This window comes from Botryllus schlosseri, chromosome 8, assembly GCF_051294905.1.
Source record: "Botryllus schlosseri isolate E-star chromosome 8, Bs_hap1, whole genome shotgun sequence".
Classification (NCBI taxonomy): domain Eukaryota; kingdom Metazoa; phylum Chordata; class Ascidiacea; order Stolidobranchia; family Styelidae; genus Botryllus; species Botryllus schlosseri.
Window position 1 is genome coordinate 1,169,398 of NC_137243.1, and position 22,779 is coordinate 1,192,176.

Genomic DNA, 22,779 nt, shown 5'->3' on the forward strand with positions numbered 1-22,779 from the left:
GACTAAATTTTAATTATGTCTGAACAAGGGGATCCTTTCCAGGGTCATAATTTCGCTGTCCCAGTGACCCGAGTCAGCTCTGCGATGGATATGGACCGCTGGGTCAAATCGAGTGGGTATGAGGATTACTTGGGATTTGTGACCACCATGAATACTGCTGTGAAAGGGAAGAAATTAAGTTGCGAATTTCAAGTGTCTGACGTTATCAAAGGGCTTTTGCACCTGCTCGACACCTTGGACAAGTGGATCGACAAAATAGCTCCAACGGAACAACCGCAGAGATTTGGAAATAAAGCGTTTCGGACTTGGTTTAAAAGATTGGAGTCGGAATCGGTCGGCTTGACTTGTGCGATTCTGCCAGATTATTTACACCGTGCCGCGGCAGAATTATCAGAATATCTGGTGGGCGGGTTCGGTAACCAGACTCGAATCGACTATGGAACTGGACATGAAATGTCGTTCGCGTGCTATCTGTGCTGTTTTTATAAACTTCGTTTGCTTGTAGAAACAGATAAATTGGCGACAGTGTTTAAAGTATTTGATCAGTACTTAAAAATTGTTCGTAAATTGCAAGTCACATATCGTATGGAGCCAGCCGGTAGTCGTGGTGTCTACGGTTTGGACGACTTCCAATTTTTACCATTCATCTGGGGTTCATCGCAATTTTACAGCCACCCCACTATCACTCCTGCTCATTTTGTGGAAGAAAAAATCGTCGCGGAGTATTGTTCGGACTTTATGTTTCTGGAATGCATCAAGTACATCACTTGCGTGAAAACAGGGCCGTTTGCCGAGCATTCGAACGCATTGTGGAACGTGAGCGGGGTGGCTCACTGGGGCAAAGTGAATTCGGGATTGATTAAAATGTACAGGGCTGAAGTGTTGCAAAAGTTTCCGATTATTCAGCATTTCAAGTTTGGTTCGATATTGACCCTCGAGCCTGCCTCTCACCCCCCGCCCATTCGACTTTGAGGTTGTTGTCTTAATTAGCACTCTCGCGTGTTAGTTTCGGTCTCTAATCGATGCTTGGGCGAAAAGTTGGCGTCTGTCAGGGACAAATACATCAACGCCTACACAAAACAACCAATCTCGTTTCTGAATAATTCGCTCTGCTTGATATGAGGGAATTTACAAGGTCGCTTGTCATTTACTTTATATTTTTGCTCAGTGACTTGTTCGCTGCAAACTTTCCTGTAACCATGCGTCGCAGTGTTATAAAGCATATCAAATTAAATGTCATGATAAAGTTACTGCTATAACTAGCCTACAAACACCTATATATGAGATGAAACAGTGGTTCTCAACCGTTGGTCCTCCAAACATATTTCCAGTTTTTTCTCAATTGCAAAATGAAAGAGTTATGACTTGTCCATTAATTAGAGAAGATGGTAATTTAGAATGCCATATGACACGATAGACAGTGTACTATCAACTTATCCTATGTATATATGCTGCAAATGTAGTACCAAAAGGTTTAAAACAAGTCTACAAATTGTTAAAGGCCTGTACTATGTGACAGCTATGAAGACTTAAGAAAAGGTTGAGAACTACTGAACCTGAACCAAATGGTATTCTGATGGCTTGAATATCTCCAATGTTCGTGATTGCGTATGAACCCTATGCAATTTGCAATAATGTTAATTATCCTCTCTCAGCTATTATTCACTATCAGCTTACTACAGAGGTTGACATTTATGGGAAGGGTTGTCGCAAGTGACCACCATGTGATGCTATTTGATGTGCAAAATTTCAAATACAATTTCAGTTACAGATTGTCCCTCTAAACTTACTATGGAAAGTGACGACAGCCAACCTGATGAATCGCTGACGGTTGATGCTGATGAAGATTTTAACGAACCTTTTGAAAAACCTGAGTTTGATCCCGACGAATGGGAGCTGGTGGAAGAAGATGATTGTTTGGTGGAACTTAACGGAATAACGAAAAAGAATTTTCTTGAAACATGCGACCGAGACAGAGTGAAGTTGATCGGACTTTTTGATCCAAAGGGAGAAACCTTCCTACAGCTCGATCAATATATATTTGCCGGCGGGCCCGCCGAAACATTCGGTACCAATGTTATTTTTGAAGAGATACATCAAGAAGACAGTTCCGGCGACGAGGAGGATACTTTTAAAAATAACTCGCCCGAGCAACACAGTAATAATGTCAAGTTGAAATATCACAGCAAGACCGAGCAGAAACTTTCTTTATATCGGGCTCTTTTGATGAATAAGACGTCTAGTTCTGACTCAGGGAGTTGAAATTGGTTGTGTTCTGTGACTAGAGCCCGACTGATGTTATGGTGTAGCCTATGTGTGACGCTACGTGCTTGCAATGTCTGCCTGGGTAATGAGGGGTTGTCTGTACACCGTGCAATGTAGAAATTGACTTTTTGGCAGTAGAACCAGTCGTGTAACTTAATGACCGATCAATTTTTCATGAATTAGCTTAAAATTTTGCAAGTTCTACTGTCTTCAACATCACTTTCCTATTCTCAGGTTGTACCCGTCTATCGTAGTTAAAATTTATTTGACTGATTTCATCCGAATATTCTTGCAAGATGGTCTGTGAGAAATGTGAGTATTTTAACTCTCAGGTGCTCAAAGTAGTCACTGATGCTACTCAATTTCCAGTAGAAGTAACAAGTTCCAAGGCATGGCAAAGCTGCTTCCGGTGAAAGTAGAAAATGAACTCAGCCTCAAAAGGAGATTTAGTCAAGGGCCACATACTTTAAGCCGTTAATCGGCTAAAGTGTAGAAGTCATGGTTGTAACCAAGTCGCAACGCTCCAAGTCACAAGTCAATCTCTATTTTATAGTTTTGACTCGAGTCAAATCGAGTCATTTTCAATTCACCACCGAGTCAAGTCCATGTCCAAATCAGAGGGTCGAGCCCGAGTAATGGTATTTTGACTCGAGTCCGAGTCATTGTGTTGACTGCTCAGTTTCCAGTTAAAGTCTTGTTAAACCCACTTTTTATAACCTTGTTTGGTCGTATCGAATGGTTAGTATTACGGTATAATACCAATTTTGCTCGCTTTTAACGATTTCTTGTCTCATTTTCAAGTACCAGTAGTCCAGTGCCATCAAATGAAAACCCAGTAGTGTGGTTACTGTGCTATTCTTCGAGATAACAATGAAATTTCAGCCTTGGCCTTCTGAGACTGTGGAGTCTACAGTCGTATGACTTGATTAGTAACACTGGTATCCATGACTTCCCTACTTGGCGCTCATGCATTACTGTGATAGCATGGGGGGGGGGTGGTACAAGACTTAGAAAGCCATATAAGGCTATATCTGATCTTACTTGTCCAGCGGCATATGCACATCATGCACTCATGATATGCATATGCTCAGATCGTGTGTATGTGTATCATGAGTCGGTGTATATGCCGCAAAAACATCAAGGACAAAAATAAACTACGTCCTTTCCTTCAAGTCGGGTCAATACACAGATTGACCCGAGTCATTACAACCCTGGTAGAAATAAAATTTGTCCTGAAAATGTTCAAGTCTAAGTAGAAACAGTTTGTAAGCATTAGGCAACCATTTGCGTAAGGCGTCGAAGTAGGCTCTGCGGCTGTTTTCTGTATAACCTTTTAGCGTTCCTCTTATCGTCCACAGTACTGGAATCATAGTGAACGTAAACTTGAGCGTCAGCCGTATCCATTTCAGGTCAAAAAAAGCTCGGCACTGTCGTGACGCCTGACGCTTGGAAGGCTGGAGCAAAAAACACAAACGGTAAACTGACATTCTTATATTACTCTTAGTGCAAGGTGCTTGCCTCTTAATTACATGTTATAGCCCAATGTGGGACCAGCTCTCCTATCTCTTCATTATATTGTGGTGTTTTTGAATCGATGAAAATATCAATATATTAGTGACAATGGCTGGGTGCCAGGTTTTTGACAATTTGTGTGTTGCGTTGTTGCGCGATACTTCTTGGCGTTGACATCGCTGAGCGTTTGTAGTTTATTGCAGAAGGCGGACGTAAAATTAACGAGAATAAAGCGTTGACCGGCAGGAAGAAGAGATACAACCCGTACAGCAGCGGAAAATTTGAAAAATGTCGCATCTGCAAGTTACAAGTCCACCAAGTCGGCTCACGGTATTGTCAAGGTCAGAGTGCGGGAATTTGAAACAAACTTGTAATACTGGGGGGTCTTGTGTACTTTCTTATCAACAACAACTGGTTAGAGCCCGACCGATATCCTTGAATTCGTCTTTGATCAGGTCTTTCTCGGGGATTTTTTGTTGTAAGGATGCTGTGCCGACAATCAAACCAGGGCCAACACCGTAAATGGCGGTGGAACTCCAATTCAACCACATATATTAGTATTTGGGAGGGTGAAGCTGAATAAAAGGTCATCATCGAGCAATCTGGCTGTGATGTTGAGTTCTGGCTGAAGGTGTTGACCTTTTTTCTAGTCACCCCCATCAGAACCTGGGGATGAAAAATGACATGACGTTTATTCGATTTATTTTATCATGTCGCCATGTCTTGCATTTTGGTGTCGCAGTTGTGTAACATACCAACACACTACTCAGTACTCAGGGAACTCAAGGTGCTAGGATGCTGCAAACTATTGATCACCTTTTAAAGGGTTCCGCGAGGCCAAAAAGGTTGAGAACCGCTAGGTTACGGTATCGCAGAAGCATTCATTACCCAATATCCATACCCTTACTGCCAATCCTAATCTTACCATACCCCAACCCTAATTTTACAGTAGTCCAACCATAATCCTACGACATGGCACGACATCTTTGGACATGTTCATGGGGTCGCCTGTTTGGTGATGGTCATGCTGTTCACATAAGAAATTAAGTGAAGGAAATGACTGCCTTCCTTACGAAGTAGAGTATCTCATTCCTCTTCTTTGACAGGCTGCGCGTACAAGAAAGGCATCTGCGCGATGTGCGGCAAGAAAATAATCGACACCACCAACTATAAACAATCTTCAACATGATTACTCGATCACTAGTGAGCTGCTCACTTCGAACCCTGCGCCGCAACTCGGCGCAATGACGCATTTCCTCCCGATACTTCGAGAACGGCTCGTGTTACCGCCGATTTCGGGCGACCGTTGGTTTCTAAATTGCATTATAGAAATATACACGCAGTTGACCGAGTAGTAAATCTAAGCAAACTGTTCTGTAATCCTTACTTGCACACTGACTATCACTCAGGAGTGGCCAGTAACGAAGTACTTCTACTTTTTACAGTTTTCAAGTAGGATTCGCGCTACTTACTCAAGTGGATATGTTCTTGGACTACTTCGACTTTTACTTGACACTTTTTCGATCCGTGCCACGTTCGTTTTACACGCTGTATTTTGAATTGTAGACAAGATAAGTTTGCGTCGCTTTTACGAGCGAAAATGTAATAGTCGAATGAAACAGGCCCTGTATCACGGTGATTGAATAACTCGCTAAAATTGCTCCGTTTTTAGTGTCATTGTAGTAATTTTGCGTTCGTCGCGAAGATGCATCTAGAAACTTTGAAGGCGGCCAGCTCCGATGCACTGCTAAAAGCTACTTTTTTTTATTTCTTGCAACTTTTGGTGTGTCTTGGAGATCGTTACTTGCTCTTGTAAATGAGTAGAAATATACGCCGTTATTTGTATTTCTACTTGTGTTTGGATACTATGATACTATAAAATTCTCAAGATTTTTCAAATCAGATTAAAATTGCAATTACTGAATTCGCGAAAACTTGGACATTGCATTAAATTTCGAATTGGAAAGAAATAACAACAAAAAAATCATGTCCGTTTCATATCAAACCAGGGTTCGTGCACATAATTATGAAGATGGCAGATCAGATGTCTGTAGCATTTTCAGGAAAAGCAGTTACATCAGAATTCAAATGAGTGCGCTGAAACACATCGCAATTAGATTGTAGGCATTTCGCTGTCATTGTTATAATCACACGACAAGGATTATGTCCTAGTCTGTTGGCAAGGCTTCTTTACAAGGAGAGTAAGCCGGCCTCGAAGAGTATTCGGCGCGATGTCTAATAATCAGTCAGTACGTCCTCTGTCGAGCCGTAATGTCCAGAATTCAGCATTTACCAGAATACTGTTGACTCGGCCGTGGAAAGTCATTCTAGCCAAGGCAATACTTCGATGTGACTCTACTTGGGTTGGAATTGTTTCATCGCTTGAGCAGCAACGATTGGCATATCACAACATGCAGAGTGGCCTTGTCGTCTGAACCAATGTTGCGGTCGCTACCGTCTTCCTTTTCTAGACCCTTTCGATTTCAAGCCATGTCAACGTATATGTCCAAGTTCTCGTTCTGAAGCGGGTCCTCATAGAAAGATTCACCGTCCTCGACGGCGTTCTGCGTATTTTGGTAGAGGCCGTCACCACTGTTCAAAGCGTTCATATTGCCATATTTCGGATCGGAGAAATTTTCGTAAAACGAGTCTGTGTTACGTTCCCCGTCTGTTTTAACCTGCAGTTCCTCTTTAGCGTTCGGTTCGATGTAGTATGTCTCGGTCTGATCCTTTGCCACCGCCAGATTTTCGTACTGAGGCTCACTCTGATGCAACTGCGAATTTCGTATCGCTTGGCTATTCCTAGAGTGTGACGATTCCCGGTTATTCGCCGCTCCGTCACACGATTGGCCGGTTTCTTCAATCGTGGATAGTCGCGGACCGGCTTCACCGTTTGAATCTCTTGTTCGAGTGTTTTTCGGAGTAAACTTGGCGTCAGATACGACCGACTTCTCGAGTTTCCTTTTCTTCTCCCTAACAAAGAAAAGAAAACTTAGTTCCAACAGAGATGGAAATCGACGAGACCTGCATGGTTTGTTCATGCGAGTAAGATATCAGTATCAAATTTGTCATCATTTCGAAATCCTGCAAGATTACCAGACCTGTACAGTGTACATGTACAATTAAAATATATAGGAAGGTGTATCCAAGCTACTTGGAGTAGTTGAGATGAGTGACATCATAAATCCATTCTTTGAGCACTGGCGACGTCAAACCATAATTTGATGGGAGTCGAAAATTGGGGGGGGGCAAAGATATGCCTTTTGGATATCTATTCAATGATGGAAATGTTTTTTCTTAACGTTTGGCTGGCTCGGTTAGGTTTATTAGCAATTTTTATCAGTTCAATGCACCACAAAAATTGCGATACAATGAATAGATAGGAAGGTGTCGAAACGACTTGGAGTAGTCTTTGAGATCAGACATCCACCTGGGCCTAGGCGATGTAAATAGGAGACATGTACATTGCACAATGCACATGCACACTGAATGAAAGTAAAAGAATATAATATAAAATGATAAGCGACAAGATCAGGGGGCACGTGACGGAAGGCTAGATCGATATGTCAGGCGAATGAAGAGTCGAAGACACATTGTCAACAATAAAACGGAAACTATGGCACTGATTAGCTGGATATTAGTCAACTTCATTGAGACAGCCTTGTTGTTAATTCATAAATCACAAATGAACTATACGAAGCAACAGTTCTATAGAATTTGAGAAATAAAGGTTGATATTTGATAAATCACAATCTCGTAGCTCGAGGTAGCATGGCCGAGCGGTCTAAGGCGCTGGTTTAAGGCACCAGTCATTTCGATGGCGTGGGTTCGAATCCCACTGCTGCCACATTTTATTTGGACACGGATTTCATTCGGCAAATATTCGGCATTATTATTGATCGAGATAGGAACATTCATACTTTTCCTTCCAATGACGAAATCAAAATTGTATCTAAGGTAGAAATTATGTACACAATGTACTGAATTTATAAATCCATCTTAGCCATTAGGTAGGTGTACTTGTATAGCCATATAGAATGTCTATTGCAGAACACCGGATCGAGGTAGCGTGGCCGAGCGGTCTAAGGCGCTGGTTTTAGGCACCAGTCATTTCGATGGCGTGGGTTCGAATCCCACCGCTGCCAGGGTTTTGCATGATAAGTTTTCATAGCTTGGATTTGACTTACAGAGAAAGAAGATTTTATTGTGAATGGTATTTTCCTTAGCAAATAAATTTCTGGATTCAGAAAATAAATGATATATTGAAGTCTTTGTGCACTATCGAACTTCGTTATTTTTGACGGTGACTTTCCTCGCACCCTCGAGGTTGAAGTCATTGTAACTATATACATCAGGTAAGTGCTAGGGATGGTGTGAACCTCTGAAAGGTTCAGGTTCGTGTGAACGCGAACCTTTTTGAAAGGTTCTGTGTGAACACGAACGTGAACCTCGTGACGTCACGTGACGTCATATTGCTAATTCTAACCCTGTCTTTCAATGAAGTGATAGCCTATATTAATGTACAGTACACGATACCTAGCGAAGACTCGGGCCCCATAATGTCACATTGCAGAAGTACATATTGGCGTTCTAAACGTCGCTAAATGTATCAACCCCGGTAATCAAACGATATAATAATCGCATAAAATCAATACATTCCGTCGCTTTGCCAACAATTTCGACGAAGACTTACTAGGGAATATAAGCTTATGCCTTAACGGTCTTAGCCAGACCGGACAATGTGTTCGGACTTCGGAGTCTGAGTATTGCTACATTGATATTGCGCAGAGTATAAAACGGGTTTCTATACTCGCTACCGATACCGCAAACAACAAGTTATACAGCAGTAGCCATCACCTTAATCGCACGGATTCGGTTTTAATGATACAGTAAAGATATGAAGTCAAGATTGATCCCGTACGCCCGCTCGATTTTTACATCAGAAAACGATATCAATGTCATTGACTGGTTGCATAAGCACCATTCGCTGACTACGTATATCGCTCGTGATGTTGTGTGATTGCGGGTCAAGCTCACAGCAGAGAGTCACTAAATATTCACAAACGGAAAGCTGGATATTTCGAGAAAGTTTTTGTATAAAAAAAAAGCAAGTGAAACTTTGAAAGTTGTCAAGATGCATGCTCGTTTAGTGTTGATTTTTTATGCTACCAGCGCCATGCATAGAGTGACCTGCAGTTGAAATGCAATAAGTTTGAACCAGAGATCTTATAATGAAGTGCAAATTACAATTTACCAAAAAGGTTCACAGTGCAGAACCCACCAAGGTTCTGTTGTGAACGCGAACCTATAAATTTCCGAGGTTCACACACAGAACGCGAACGTGAACCTCACGTTCACACCATCCCTAGTAAGTGCACTATACTTCTTTAAGTGGTTATGTATACTAGTTCTGTGTAACAGTTTTCAGTTTTTTTGGCAAAGCTAGTCCTAGAGTTATTACTAATATTTACTTACTTGGAAATCGCTACTTAACTTCTACTTGAGTAGAAATTTACGGCGTTACTTCTACTTCTGCTAGAATACAAATGATGGCTACTTTGACTACCTCGGCATATCGATCGTCAGAGCAGTGGTTCCCAATTTCTGATATGAAAATATTCCGCGATTCCCACATCTCTGATAAGCCGATTACTAAAAAGTTGGTAAGCTCATCGCGAAAAATGCTAAGCACATTCTCGGCCCCCAGAAACGAAGCCGGTTGAAAACCACTGCTGCACTAGACTACTAGAGCATGGAAGTGAAAAATGCGCTTATCCGCGTACCACTGGAAATTCATATCAAGAGATAGCAATGACACGATGCAAAAAAGCTACAGCGGACAGGCAGTGGCGTAAGAGCATGTGCTCCGCCCCCGGCTTTCGTTGAAAATGCCGTCGCTCGCAGCCTGCTGCCCCTGGCGCAGAGCCAGAACCGCCAAGTGGCTGTTACGCCACTGCGGACAGGGCCCAAGAGCAGGCCTATTCTATGGTCGATTGACACAGATATAATCATAATAAGTGGCGAGATAGCGTAGTGGTATGTTCGACAGCTGCAACACTATACGGACACGGCTAGGCTACCTTAGGGTTGCCATACGTCCGGAATTTCCCGGACATGTCCGGAATTTCACTGCTAAAACTGCGTCCGGGAGGAATTTCTAAAATATGCCAAAATGTCCGGAATTTTGAAGGCTTGAAGTAAGCTCATAATTTTTTCGTAAATCAACATAAACAGTATTATTTTTGTGCAGATTTATGCTACATGAAAATTTTCTTCGCGCTGGACCCGATTTAGTATCACATATATTGGTTTTAATATGGGGACTACCACCCTCGCACAAACTGCGATCAAAAATAAATAAATATATCATTCATTTACAAAAATAAATCTAATTGTAATCGCAATTACAAGATAGCGGTATACTCATAGAGTCGGTTTAGGGTAGGCCGTTTGGATGCTTTGTTCAAATATAGTGGTTCTAAACCTGGGGGTAGTTGCCTTTATTCTGGGGTGCGCGAAGATGTTGAACATAATCAGCTTCCAAAATAGGGCGTGAGAAAGTCCGGGAAAATGTGCCGACCTTTAATTAGTAATCAGCTCATCAAATTTAGAGCTGGGCCACGGAACATTTTCAAATTGGAAATGGAGTCGCGACCATTAAAGGTTGAAAACCACCGGATGTGCGGTGTTTATATAGCTCAGTGGTGCAGTGCGCACCGGCATTAGGCTGATAAACAGCCCTATCGATGTAACATGAACATGACTTAACGATATTCAATTACGCTCCTTGACCGCCCCTAGTCGATAAACAAAGCTTTTCTGGTGTGACGTCATATTGATCGACACTATGCTCATGGCTCATTTTGAAATCCGCTAGTGGGCGCTAAGAAGCGTCCGGAATTTGTGCAACAAAAATATGGTAACCCTAGGCTACCTCTACCATATTTTTGGATCCGGACACCTTTTACAAATCACAAAAGTTTACCAGACTAGAAAACGGGTGATCTGTAACTTTTTACGGAAAATTCTCTCGTGTTAGCTAGAAAAAAGGTCATTTTCCAACTCGACTACCGAAAGACCTGCTCCGATGTCCAGATTCCAGATTTCGCGTCGATGTTTTTTAGTTGTGCCTGTCTGATGGCCTGACTCTGGATGTCAAAGCTATAAAGGAGGACGAATTGCCAAAAAAATGACATTTGGGCGTCCTAGGAGGACATTTTGGATTTCCTGAAAAAGGAGGGAAAATGCTCCTAACGGAAGACGTATGGTAACCAGTGTTGGGATGACTCGAGTCATGACTTGACTCGGGTCAGACTCGAGTCACCTTTTTCGTATGACTTGACTTGACTCGAGTCACTTTCCAAAAATGACTTGACTTGACTTGACTCGACGCCTCAGAAATGCGGATTGACTCGTGACTCGGAGCAAAATTCACGAGTCAATTTCAAGTCATTAAGTAAACAATGTCGATTAAATCACCCTATATTATTATGTTTTGGTTGTTAGCGATACGCCGGTGTCACTTGTGAGAGCAACCAGTCTTCAATAATTGTAAGTTTCACTGATCATCCATTGTTACATCACAAATAAATTGACCGCTTACGAAACCACCACACCTACGTTGTCGTAGTAGCAGTAGATTTATCTAATCGCATCGTATCTTTGTTTCATAGGCAGCTTAGTGCTTACATTGCGTAGTGCTCACCTTTACCGACACTCTTGTATGATTTAAATCGAACGAATATAGTTTATGCCTTTATATTCTCACGGAGGTGTAGGTGGGTAGTGGCTATTGTACGACATCAATTTCTTCAACTTCTCGAGGCTTCGTATTCGATCCTTTATATTGGCTGATAAAATCAGACTGTGGCATGTAGCTATACAGTTACTCACGTATTTTATTATCAGTTCTACGTGTGCGTGAGCGATACAACACCTTTTTGCATGAATATTTAACTTTATAATCGTCATTTGATTCAAGATAAATTGCCAATTAATCTATCCTTCACACAGTTAGCAAAATGTAACGACTTTGAATCATCACATATACTTCGAAAATTCAATTTGACTCGAATCGTGACTTGACTCGTGACTTGACTTAACTTGACTCGAGTCACCTCCAAAAAACGAATGACTTGACTTGACTCGAGTCACCTTTGAAAATCAATTGACTTGACTTGACTCGAGTCAAAATGTGGAATGACTCGAGATGACTCGTGACTCGAAGGTAGTGACTTGATCCTACCACTGATGGTAACCCAATTCAACACCAATGGGTGAAAGAATTACTACCGAAGTGTTGGAGGTTTCTATAGCCTCCTTGTCGTCATCCGGCCAAGTCGTGTCTAAAGCCTAGAAGTGGGTCGTGTTACAAGTCGACAGATACGGAAACATAATGAATAACATCGGCCTGGTGTAAAATGACCAAGGTACGAAGGTAGTCGAACCACGTCATGAATACCACAAACGACAGACATAATCATGATTTATGTGAAAAAGTGCAGTAAAAGCGCAACCATGAGAACTCACCCTTTACGATACATGAGATAGCAAACCGCGATTATTATGATGACGCAAACGAGGGCGGATGCCGTGATTACTGCAATCACAACGTCTGGGTGAGGCGACTTATCTTCATTTGAGCTCCAGGTAGTTCTTCCATCTGCAAGTATTACAGCATTTCAAGTGTTACCGTCACTGCTGTGGCAGTTGGTGTGGCGTTAGCAGTGTGATACTGGGCAAGATATGCTTCAAGTTATAATGCGCAGAGGTGATCAGTAATGAAGTGCTTCTACTTTTCCAGCGTAATCCGAGGGATCAGGGTACTTTTAGACATCGTATTTTGTAGTGTAGAACATATATTCCCCGCATGATTCGGTGGGTAGAATCTATTTCGAAAATTGCGTCAACTTGTAGTGGCATTAGTCATTCTGCGTTGTTCGCGAATATTTCCTGTAATTTTTTATTAACGACCTCTGATCGAGTGCTAAAAGTATGCAACGTCTCGACCAAATCGACTTTTAGAAACTATACTCACTTGTGCAGGCCTACTTTTCAAGTATTCATTAGATGCTGTCGCTTGAAATGTTTTTGACATGACTTGCAATCGCTACTTCTAATTGAATAAGGATTTGCAGCGTTAGGCCTACTTCCACTACTTGACTACCAACGGTGACAACTTTGATATTTTCTGACAACTCATCCATATTCGTTTTGGATTCGACAGTTGCCCAGTATGTCCAGTGTCCACACTCAAGTCGAAATATAAGCAATTTCTTTTAAATGAATACTAGTCAGCCATCAAGATGACCGGACCACGGCCTAGCATAATGATCTCACCTTCTGCCACATGCCACCTCATTTTGCCGCTTGCCTTTTATATTCTCTGCGTTACTTTTCATTCAGCGTACGTACAGTGTACACGTACCATCGTACATACCTCTTTTTTACATCGCCCAGGCCCAGGTGGGCCTATCTTTTCATTTATCGCAGTTTTGTGGTGTTTTGAAATGATGAAAATATTAATAAACCGATACTGATACTGATTGCACGTCGAACACAGTTGAGTCTCATCATCGATATTAAAGTCGACCCTGTAAGGTGGTGCTAAGCGTAGGCATTCGGCAGTGCTAGAATTATGCGATGAAATATACAAATATGATACCACTATTCTTTATATTATATAACTATATACATCACACTGTACTGTCAGACTTGATAAACTAGGTGATGAGGAAGAATATGACGAATAGGACGTTGTATATGTTTGTCTCTAATGTTTGCAGCATATACACCGATTAATGTTTTGCGGCATATACACCGACTCATGATATATATAGGCTGCGGGGAAGCCATCGACACCAGTGGTATGCTACTAGTGTAGTGGTTACGATAAGCGCCCACCAATCTGACGGACTGGGTTCGATTCCCGTCGGAGGTATATCTGGGCTCCTCTTCCCCGCGGTTGCCGTTCTTACGGCGACAAAAAAGCCCAGTAAAAGACCCGACGAAAGAAAGCACTCTCAACGAATGGAAAGAATTAGTAGAAATGGCCGCGGCTTCAAAAAAAGATCAACATCGAAAAGAACTGTGACATCGGACACTCTAGGCCGAGGTGGGTGTTAGAGTAAAGGATCGCTACTGATGCTTGTCGTTCGACATCCTCCTATCTGTTCATGACATCGCATTGTATATTGTGTGTGACTTGTTCGGATGAAAAATATAACCCAACAAAAAATAAATTAATTAATTAAAAAAAGAAATAAAAATCAACTACGCAATTGAATTTTTGAGACATCTAAATCGTTTTTTTCAAGTGGTTTTCAAGCTCGAACCGAAATCGTATGATCCCGATGAAATAGGTGGAAAAATGGGCGGAGATAAAGTATTAATGACCACTGTCGGTATCGGATTTTCTAATACCAGCAAGACTATTAGGTAATAGAACCTCTTCAAATCAAACAAATGCACCCACGATCAAGAGGACGGACGCTCCACTATTCCGCTATCTTGTCGGTGGTAGGCCTACTTAATTATAGTTACCTTAATTTGACAAATTAGAGCGAATTTCAAGTAACTCTAATCAAATTTGTGAAATGTTTCTACTCTCTTATTCTTATTCTTATCTAATTCATGGTTTTCTTTTAAATCCTAGAGCTGCATAGTGCGAAACGAGCAGAGGTGGTCAAAGTAGTCAAGAAAGTTACTCAAGTAGAAGTAGAAGTAGCGACGAAAAATTCGACTCAAGTACGAGTAGGAGTACTTCTTCCATAAGCAACCTGAAACTACTTGAAGTAGAAATAGAATTGACTGACTTTCAATCTACTCAAGTAAGTAAGTAGTCGTTAAAACAATCGTAATTCGTTCGCATGGATTGTCAAAAGGTGCAAATTGAGCTATGGGAAAGGTGCCGAGCTTGATATATATTGATGCATACCAGTGTTGGGATGACTCGAGTCAGACTCGAGTCAACTTTTTCGCATGACTTGACTTGACTCGAGTCACTTTGCAAAAATGAGTTGACTTGACTTGACTCGGCGCTTCAGAAATGAGGATTGACTCGTGACTCGGAGCAAAATTTACGAGTCAATTTCAAAGTCATCTAGTAAACGGTGTCAATTAAATCGCTGCATCTCTTTGATGTTCGGATTGTTCGCGATACGCCGGTGTGACTTGTGAGAGCAAGCAGTCATTCACAGATTGTACTTTTCACTGATCCTCCATTGTTACATCACAAATATGTTGACTGAAAACGAAATGATCACAGCTTACGTTTATGTACTAGCTGTAGAATAGTCTAATAACTACGTATCTCTGTTTGTTAGAAGGCTCAGTGCTTACATCGCGAAGTGCCCAGCTTAGCCAACCCTCTAGTATGATTTGAATCGAACGAATACAGTTTATGCGATTATAATCTCAAGGATGTGTTGATGGGTAGTGTACCATATCAATTTGTTTCAACTTCTCGGCGCTTCGTATTCGATCCTCCATTTTAGCAGTTCTAAGAATTCGTGAGTGATACAACGCCTTTTTACACGTATATTTAACTTGATACTCGTTATTTGATTCAAGAGATATCACCAACCAATCTGTCATTCACACAGCTAGCAAAATGTAATGACTTTGAATCATCACTCATACTTCGAAAATTCAATTTGACTTGAATTGTGACTTGACTCGTGACTTGACTTGACTTGACTCGACTTGACTCGAGTCACCTCCAAAAAACGAGTGACTTGACTTGACTCGAGTCACCTTCGATAATCGATTGACTTGACTTGACTCGAGTCAAAATGTGCAATGACTCGAGATGACTCGTGACTCGAAGGTAGTGACTTGATCCCAACACTGCATACCAGGAGGTATCCAATTTTCGACAGCATAAGCATTCGTCCACATCATGGGATGAAAATGATATGGAAATGCGATACCAATCCTCTGTTTACTCGAACAGCACGTTTTAGAAAATATCATGGTATTGCGCACTCCCCCATATTATAGGCCCGTGGTTTAGTCGAAGAGCAACATGGAGAAGTTTCATAGAATACGGTGTAAACACTTTTGCGCGATTAGTAAACTTTAATAAAAAATATGGTGGATCGTAAAAATGCCATATTGTGTAGCTTTATTTCCGGAAATTAAAGGCATTTCTACACTTGCTTTTATACTCCAACATGTATGTTATCCAGACAAAAGATCTGATATTAATTAGAACTCAAAGTATATGATAGGCCTACTGGGAATTGAAAGCGAAATATAAATACTACTTCTAAAAGCGGAAAATGTATTTCATGTCTTTAGACCAGAAAGTTTCAAAGGTGGTATGCTAAAACAGCTCTAAAACTAAAGTTGGAATCCACCTTTCCAGATTAGGACACGCCACGGACTGCTACATTACGATATGATATAAGTGAATGCTAGATTGCGAAACATCAGTTTCAAACGTTATGATGAGCCATATATACTGAGATAAAATATTTCGTATGGGCGAAGGGCGATAATGCGGTGTGAACGGAACCACGCCAACCTGTTACCTAAATTATATTCACCGATACTTTCGTGAAATCATACTGGTAACTCCGACCGCGAAGCGCGACGAAAATTCTGGGCTCTACTCGACTCTTATGAAAATTAAATGTTTATACTCCGTGAAAACAGCCTCGAAATTTCTCAGTCTGTCTTCCTGATTGGAGGATTAAACTACTTCTACTTGACAAACTGAAAATGGCGAAAAGTAAGTAAGTAGATCATAAAAATATTACGAAGTAGAAGTAGAAGTAGCGAAAATCAGGTCTACTTGAGTAAGTACCAGAAGTAGAATAAAACTACTTGAGTACTTCGAAAAAGTAGAAGTACTTCGTTACTGACCACCTCTGGAAACGAGTCAAGCTGGATGTACGAAAATTTCCCATTCTTAGGCTTACGAGAGTCAACTTCGATGTGGTATGAACTTTACTTGCTGCAATATTGCAATTCTGTACTTCGAAGAACTTGACTTGCTACAATTCCAAAGTTTTTGCGAATCCAGTGAATCTAACTCGCATCTAATTTAGGAATGATGGCAATTTTCTAGTTGCCAAACTTTGTGTAGTAAATAGCAATAAATACGCATTCGATTTGATACCACAGCGACTTACCAGAAATGACTGTTGACTCCGTACTTGTTTGGTCAACAGTGGTCGTTGCTGGTACTGTCGTGGTCTCAGGCGTCGTCGTCGCTACCGGTGTCGTCGTCGTCGTCGTTGTCGTAGTAGTAGTTGTTCTTGTAGTTGTTGTGGTAGTAGTTTCAGTAGCTAAAGAATCAAGACATTGCAGATATAGACTAGGGTTACCATATTTTTGTGACCCAAATTCCGTACGCCCTTTAGCGCCCACTAGCGTATTTTAAATGAGGTACGAAGACATTTCGATCAATATGACGTCACACCAGCAAAGCTTTGTCTATCGACAAGAGGTGGTCACGATCCGGTTCAGGAGTATGTGTTTGTGTGTTGTAAGTTGTAACCACTGCCGAAGCTACATTTTTTTCAGCCCCCTCCCGCACAAATAAACACTATGCGTGATCGGCCAACCGTACGGTAACCGATGCAACTTCTGGGGGCTTACTGTATGCATCCGGTGGTAAATGATTTGAATGAATTACAGAAGATTGCGGAGAGTTAATCCTCTTCGATAATCGATATTCGATATCATAATGATAATAATTAATCGTTAGCACCTTTTCCTTTTTTTATCAGAACAAGGCACACGAGGCACAATGCGATAAGACAGTGTTGGGATGACTCGAGTCATGACTTGACTCGAGTCAGACCCGAGTCACCTTTTTCGTATGACTTGACTTGACTCGAGTCACTTTGCAAAAATGACTTGACTTGACTCGGCGTTTCAAAAATGCGGATTGACTCGTGACTCGGAGCATAATTTACGAGTCAATTTCAATTTATCAAGTAGTCGGTGTCGATAAAAATCGCTGCATAATTTACAAATGTTCGGATTGTTCTCGATACGCTGGTGTGACTTGTGAGATCGACAAATCTCACTCATTCAATCATTTTGCGTTTTACTGAACCTACATTGTTATATCGCAAATATCTATCGAGTTCGAATATAATTTACAAGTTTATATTACTAGTCAATCATTGACGCAGGCTTAAATTGTATCCCTTGGATATGTAGTTGGGTCTTGGATGATGTATCATATCATATTCCCCTATCTGAGGTTTCGTATTCTATGATCTATTTTGGCGATATTTAAAGACTGAGGGTATACAAATGTTATGTAGTTTAGTAGTACTACGCCTTCGTGACCTATACAACCTATTGACCTATTTAACTCAATATTCATCCCTCGATTTAAAATAAATGGCGACTCAATTTGAATTTCAAACAGCAAATAAAATGAAATGACTTAATCATATCTGGTATTTTCGAAAAGACAACTTGACTTGAATTGAGACTTGACTCGTGACTTGACTCGACTTGACTCGAGTCACCTCCAAAAATCGAGTGACTTGACTTGACTCGAGTCACTTTCAAATATCGATTGACTTGACTTGACTCGAGTCAAAATGAGCAATGACTCGAGATGACTTGTGACTCGAAGGTAGTGACTTGATCCCAACACTGCGATAAGACACAATGCGCTGTAATGAACAGATAGGCCTATAGTGCCCGGCGTCACAGTTATTTTCGATGTTGGTATTTTTGAAGCTGCGGCCCTTTCTAGTTCTTTCTATTCCTTGTGAATGCTTTCTTTTTTCGGATTTTTTCTGGGCTTTTTACGGCGGGGAAAGATGAGCCCAGACTTACTCACAGCCTATTTTGGAAGCTGATTACGTTCAACATCTTCGCAAACCCCAGAATAAAGGTAAACTATCTTTGAATAAAGCATCCAAACGGCCTCAACCGACTCTATGAATATACCGTTACCTTGTAGTTGCGATTACAGTTAGACTTATTTCTGTAATAAATGCTATGTTATATTTTTTATCGTAGTTTTTGCGAGGGTGGTTGTCCCCATATTAAAACGAGGATATGTGATACTAAATCGCGGACAGCGAGAAGAAAAATTCCATAAATCTGCCCAAAAACAATCTTGTTTATGTTAATTTACGAGAAAATTATGAGCTTACTACAAGCCTTCAAAATTCCGGACATTTTGACATATTTTTGAAATTCCTCCCGGACGTAGTAAAAACAGTGAAATTCCGGACATGTCCGGGAAATTCTGGACGTATGGCAACCCTAATATAGACTAGCAATGGGCCCAGACCATGCTGCGTCGGTAACGCAGCGAGCTGCCCCAGGGAGTCCCAGAATGAAGCTCTCTTATATATGTAGAACGTTACGATAGCTTTTAACTTGCCATTCAAACTTAATTTATCAAAACGCATACGTAATCCAACGATCCTCAACCTGTTCGCGGTCAGATTAACTAACGACTGCTGGCTAACATTGCTCAAACGGAACACGAATATATCGAAGCAAATTAGAGCAAGAAATTGCCAAGTTTATGAATCAATTCCATTGCAGTTACTGCCCCACAAACTTCAACGAATTCTTCACTACCTCGGAATATAAAGCGTATGCTGCACTTCACACCTATTGTATTGAAATTTTCATCAGATCAAAACACCTCAAAATTGCGATGTAATGAAAAGATAGGAAGGTGTCGAAATGACCTGGAGTAATAGTCTTTACATCAGAGACATGTGCGTCCTCATCGTCGTTCTACTACCATATGCTCAGAACAACCAACAGGAAAGAGCACCGCTACATCAGGTATGAAGGACCGCTTCTTGACAGAACTTCGCCGAAAACCCAACAGTCGTCGAGAATGCCCACACCACAGTCCGCACTCAAGTCAACATATCTGATTTTGTTGCATAAATACTAGTCAGCGCTCGAGATTACAGGACCCACGATCTAACATATCGATAACGCATACCATCACATGCCACTTCATTTCCATCGCCTGTCCTTTCATGCTATCTTCGATACTTTTCAATGTGTAATTTGTGCATATGCCCCTTGTTAAATAAGGTGTGAAAGCAACCAAGATCTTATTCTTAATTGCATATTCCAGCTAGGCCAAGGTAGGGTGTATGATCAAAGGACTATGCTTTGGCTCTTAATCGGACCTTCCTTTCTTCTCATTTTCCCGCAATCTTGTGATGTTGTGAATCGATAAAAATGTCCAAAATTCGAGTGAAACTATGCACCCATAGTTGCCTTTTCCATTTGCAATTCAACATCAGGTATTATTTCCTTTGGCTAGTGAAATTTCAGATTCGGAACAGTGACTATCGACTATACAAAATTATTTATTTCCTGAAATATGATTCGCCACGAGTCACGGCATGGGAATGTCTACTGTTCTGGGTTAAACTAACTCGAAACAGTGGGCCTCACAGGAAGTGGAATTTTGCGATTGGGTTAATTCATCAAAACTAAACTTACTAGAAGGTACGGGGGCCGGAGCAATGCTGTCAGCCATCCTGAATTGAAATAAGAGTATCTCCGATGTCGTCTTTGTTATGGTATTATCTGAAAGCATAGAGATTGGTGATAGATCGCCAGTCGTGGTTATCGTATAAGCATAAAAAAGTACAATCGGGCAAGGCAGCTATGCTGCTCCTTGCCATATCCAACAAATTACTAGCCAGGCGAAAGCCATCGCTCTGAGCATTTGAAAGAATTTGTAAATAGCTTCAGTAAGCGGCTCACAAAAGCATCCTCACTTGAAAATCCCCTTCTCACGTTACCCTCATAAACCAAAAACTGAATTTCTAGTTTCTTAGCGGATACGAATGCATGACACGAGCCGATCTTTCTTCTGATATAAAAACAGCCGAAACTAGTCACACATGATGTCATGTCCTCGATACCGACTGCACCATATGCAGCAATCGAGTTGCCTACCATTCAACCTGCTCTGGGGATATGGGTTCGATGAATCGGATTTATCTTTGATAACACCTTGAGTAATGCCATTGCCGCGTAATGTAAGATCTGCGGGGGCTATACGTCCTCTGCTACTTGCGATCTAGACTTGTACAATGTACATGTACAACTGGATAGTTTTAATTGTCTAGTTACGCTAATTAGACCGGAATGCCGGTAATCTAATTCTAATCTAATCCGTGAAATGTTTCCTTGCTCTAATACTACTTCTAATCTAACTTGTGAAGTGTTTTTATGATTTAGTTTTAATTCTAATCTAATATCTGGATTTCCTGGAAATGCTACAGAAGAACTGTATAGTGCGAAACGAGCCAAGCTTGTTGTACATGTACATTGTACAAGTACATGTACAGACATTTGCGATTCTCATGATTATGAGAACTCTGATTTGATATGAATCGAACTTGATTCAATTTCTAAGTTTTCGCGAATTCAGTAATTCTAATTCTAATCTAATATGGAGCAAATTGTGTAGCTCTAATTATAAATCTAAATTGAAAAAAAAAAGATTTTTTTAGCTGTCCCAGTCTAGTTCAAACCGAATCGACAATGCGTTATTTCTCACCTAAAACAATGCGCTGTCTCCGAAATTCTTTTGTCTACCTTCGTGACAGAGAGAGAATGAGCCTACGAATGGATCCAATATAGGCTAATTTAGGTTTGGGCGACAAATGTTCGATAATATATCCGACTTTCTGATGATCAACTCCTTGTGAGTTCACCTATTCAATATATAATCATATATGCGGTGCCTAAACGCGTATCCTGTGATTACTGTACTGTACACGTACAGTGTACTCTACTTGATACAGTTTCGGCCTTACAAAAACCACCTTCCATGTAGGCGTCTCAATATTTCTGTTGCCGTTCTGTTGTACGCTGAGGTTATTGAGAACGCTACCGAAATTTACTAGTAGGGATGCATTGTAGTGATGAACGCATGATCTTAGTCATTCGATAACGAGTGTTGTGGTTTGTTGCTAGGTACGTCATCGTGCGTGATCGAGTTAGCACAGTCGATCGACTAATTTAGTCATCTAGGAGCTCCGTTGATTGCAGTTCACTTCATATATTATAGATACGCAAAGGTACGTCCCACATTCGAAAACATATCCACGGTTTATATTCAGCCTTGTGCGTCACGTACGAATCAGAAGTTACAAACGCCGACTACAGTCGTGGGCTGCAATTGTTTGATTGCTTTTCAGTCACCGAGACTATCTCGATCGGCTCGATAATAAAGCAGTCATTTGCCGCGTAACGAGGCCGTGAGGTGACCTCCGTGATACAAGGCTACTCATGTTCATTAGGCGTTGTCAAATATAGACAAATATGTTTCCCAAGTGACAGTCAATATGTGGAAGTAGATTCCACGAACTGAGAACGTACCGTGTGGGTGAATCCCTTACAATGCAACATGAAATTGGCTTCCAGGACTTCTATATTCCTCTATCAGGCGAAGTACGAATTACAACTAATTGATAGTATTCTCGACACAGTGGAGTAACATCATCATGCAGACAATTATATGCAGTTAACTCGAGTCATGAAATGGTAGTACGTTCGGGGAATCTCGCAATAGTCACAAAGCGCAACGAAATAGTCATGGTCCGGAAATACATAATTATTTTGGATGGCGTGCTTCGGGCAACATCTTCCTTGTTATTGTTGTTAGGAGGTTATGGTATGTGGCACTCGAATCAACGTTTAATACTCGCCATCAAAATTACCGGACCTCGATCTAACATAGTAACCTCACCGAACGACGCATGCATCATTCATTTTCATCACTAGTCGTTTTGTGTTATCCCTTATATCAGGGGCGGGCAACTCTTCGGTCGGCGGGCCTGATATGGGAAAATGAAGTGCTTGGCGGGGATTACAGTATCGATACATTATTCGCCTATTCAGCCACCTATACAAGGAATAAATCGTATATAATTTAAACGTTAAGTTCAAAGGATAGACACCCAAAACAGTATTTAATTAATATATTACCCTAAAGTAGTTCAATAGCCGTTGAAGTTGATCAGAGTCGTC

General features: G+C 41.1%; 4 protein-coding genes and 2 non-coding genes across 10 annotated transcripts; 5 read left to right on the forward strand and 1 right to left on the reverse strand.

The window, feature by feature from the left end:
* Positions 1-15: 15 nt before the first annotated feature.
* LOC145444611 (serine/threonine-protein phosphatase 2A activator-like) lies at positions 16-1,772 on the forward strand. The gene has a single exon (XM_080322628.1). The coding sequence runs from the start codon at positions 16-18 to the stop codon at positions 970-972; it is 957 nt and encodes a 318-aa protein (XP_080178754.1). The 3' UTR covers positions 973-1,772.
* Positions 1,738-2,499, forward strand: LOC145444627 (general transcription factor 3C polypeptide 6-like). The gene has a single exon (XM_080322650.1). It carries the CDS (start codon positions 1,738-1,740, stop codon positions 2,260-2,262), a length of 525 nt encoding a protein of 174 aa, XP_080178776.1. The 3' UTR covers positions 2,263-2,499.
* LOC145444630 (cysteine-rich PDZ-binding protein-like) lies at positions 2,441-5,628 on the forward strand. Of its 2 annotated transcripts, XR_013916725.1 has the most exons (5): positions 2,441-2,577; positions 3,675-3,740; positions 3,981-4,118; positions 4,884-5,221; positions 5,450-5,628. XR_013916725.1 is itself a non-coding variant. In XM_080322654.1 (4 exons), exons 1-4 carry the CDS (start codon positions 2,562-2,564, stop codon positions 4,964-4,966), a joined length of 303 nt encoding a protein of 100 aa, XP_080178780.1. In that variant the 5' UTR covers positions 2,441-2,561; the 3' UTR covers positions 4,967-5,628. The 2 variants fall into 2 exon arrangements, 1 of the variants encoding a protein (XP_080178780.1); XM_080322654.1 differs by having other exon boundaries at positions 4,884-5,628.
* LOC145444617 (uncharacterized) lies at positions 5,605-21,605 on the reverse strand. Of its 4 annotated transcripts, XM_080322634.1 has the most exons (5): positions 21,305-21,603; positions 20,236-20,322; positions 16,914-17,069; positions 12,307-12,439; positions 5,605-6,750 (listed from the first exon to the last, which is right to left on the reverse strand). In XM_080322634.1, the coding sequence occupies exons 2-5, from the start codon at positions 20,270-20,272 to the stop codon at positions 6,261-6,263; spliced, it is 816 nt and encodes a 271-aa protein (XP_080178760.1). In that variant the 5' UTR covers positions 20,273-20,322; positions 21,305-21,603; the 3' UTR covers positions 5,605-6,260. The 4 variants fall into 4 exon arrangements, with proteins under 4 accessions (XP_080178760.1, XP_080178762.1, XP_080178759.1 ...); XM_080322636.1 differs by lacking the exon at positions 16,914-17,069 and having other exon boundaries at positions 21,305-21,605; XM_080322633.1 differs by lacking the exon at positions 21,305-21,603 and having other exon boundaries at positions 20,236-21,069.
* On the forward strand, positions 7,543-7,624 carry Trnal-aag (transfer RNA leucine (anticodon AAG)). The gene has a single exon. It is a non-coding gene; the product is annotated as a tRNA-Leu (tRNA).
* On the forward strand, positions 7,841-7,922 carry Trnal-uag (transfer RNA leucine (anticodon UAG)). The gene has a single exon. It is a non-coding gene; the product is annotated as a tRNA-Leu (tRNA).
* Positions 21,606-22,779: the final 1,174 nt, after the last annotated feature.

Bases quoted from the DNA above. Each gene is read 5' to 3' on its own strand.
- LOC145444630 (XM_080322654.1), top strand. The intron at 3,741-3,980 runs GTAAACTGACAT...AGTTTATTGCAG, and splicing joins TGGAGCAAAAAACACAAACG to AAGGCGGACGTAAAATTAAC. The intron at 4,119-4,883 runs GTCAGAGTGCGG...CTTCTTTGACAG, and splicing joins CGGCTCACGGTATTGTCAAG to GCTGCGCGTACAAGAAAGGC.
- LOC145444627 (XM_080322650.1), top strand. From the start codon at position 1,738: ATGTGCAAAATTTCAAATACAATTTCAGTTACAGATTGTCCCTCTAAA.
- LOC145444611 (XM_080322628.1), top strand. From the start codon at position 16: ATGTCTGAACAAGGGGATCCTTTCCAGGGTCATAATTTCGCTGTCCCA.
- LOC145444617 (XM_080322633.1), bottom strand. From the start codon at position 20,332: ATGCTTTCAGATAATACCATAACAAAGACGACATCGGAGATACTCTTA. The intron at 17,070-20,235 runs GTAAGTTTAGTT...TTGATTCTTTAG, and splicing joins TCCGGCCCCCGTACCTTCTA to CTACTGAAACTACTACCACA. The intron at 12,440-16,913 runs GTAAGTCGCTGT...TAATACTTGCAG, and splicing joins GGAGTCAACAGTCATTTCTG to ATGGAAGAACTACCTGGAGC.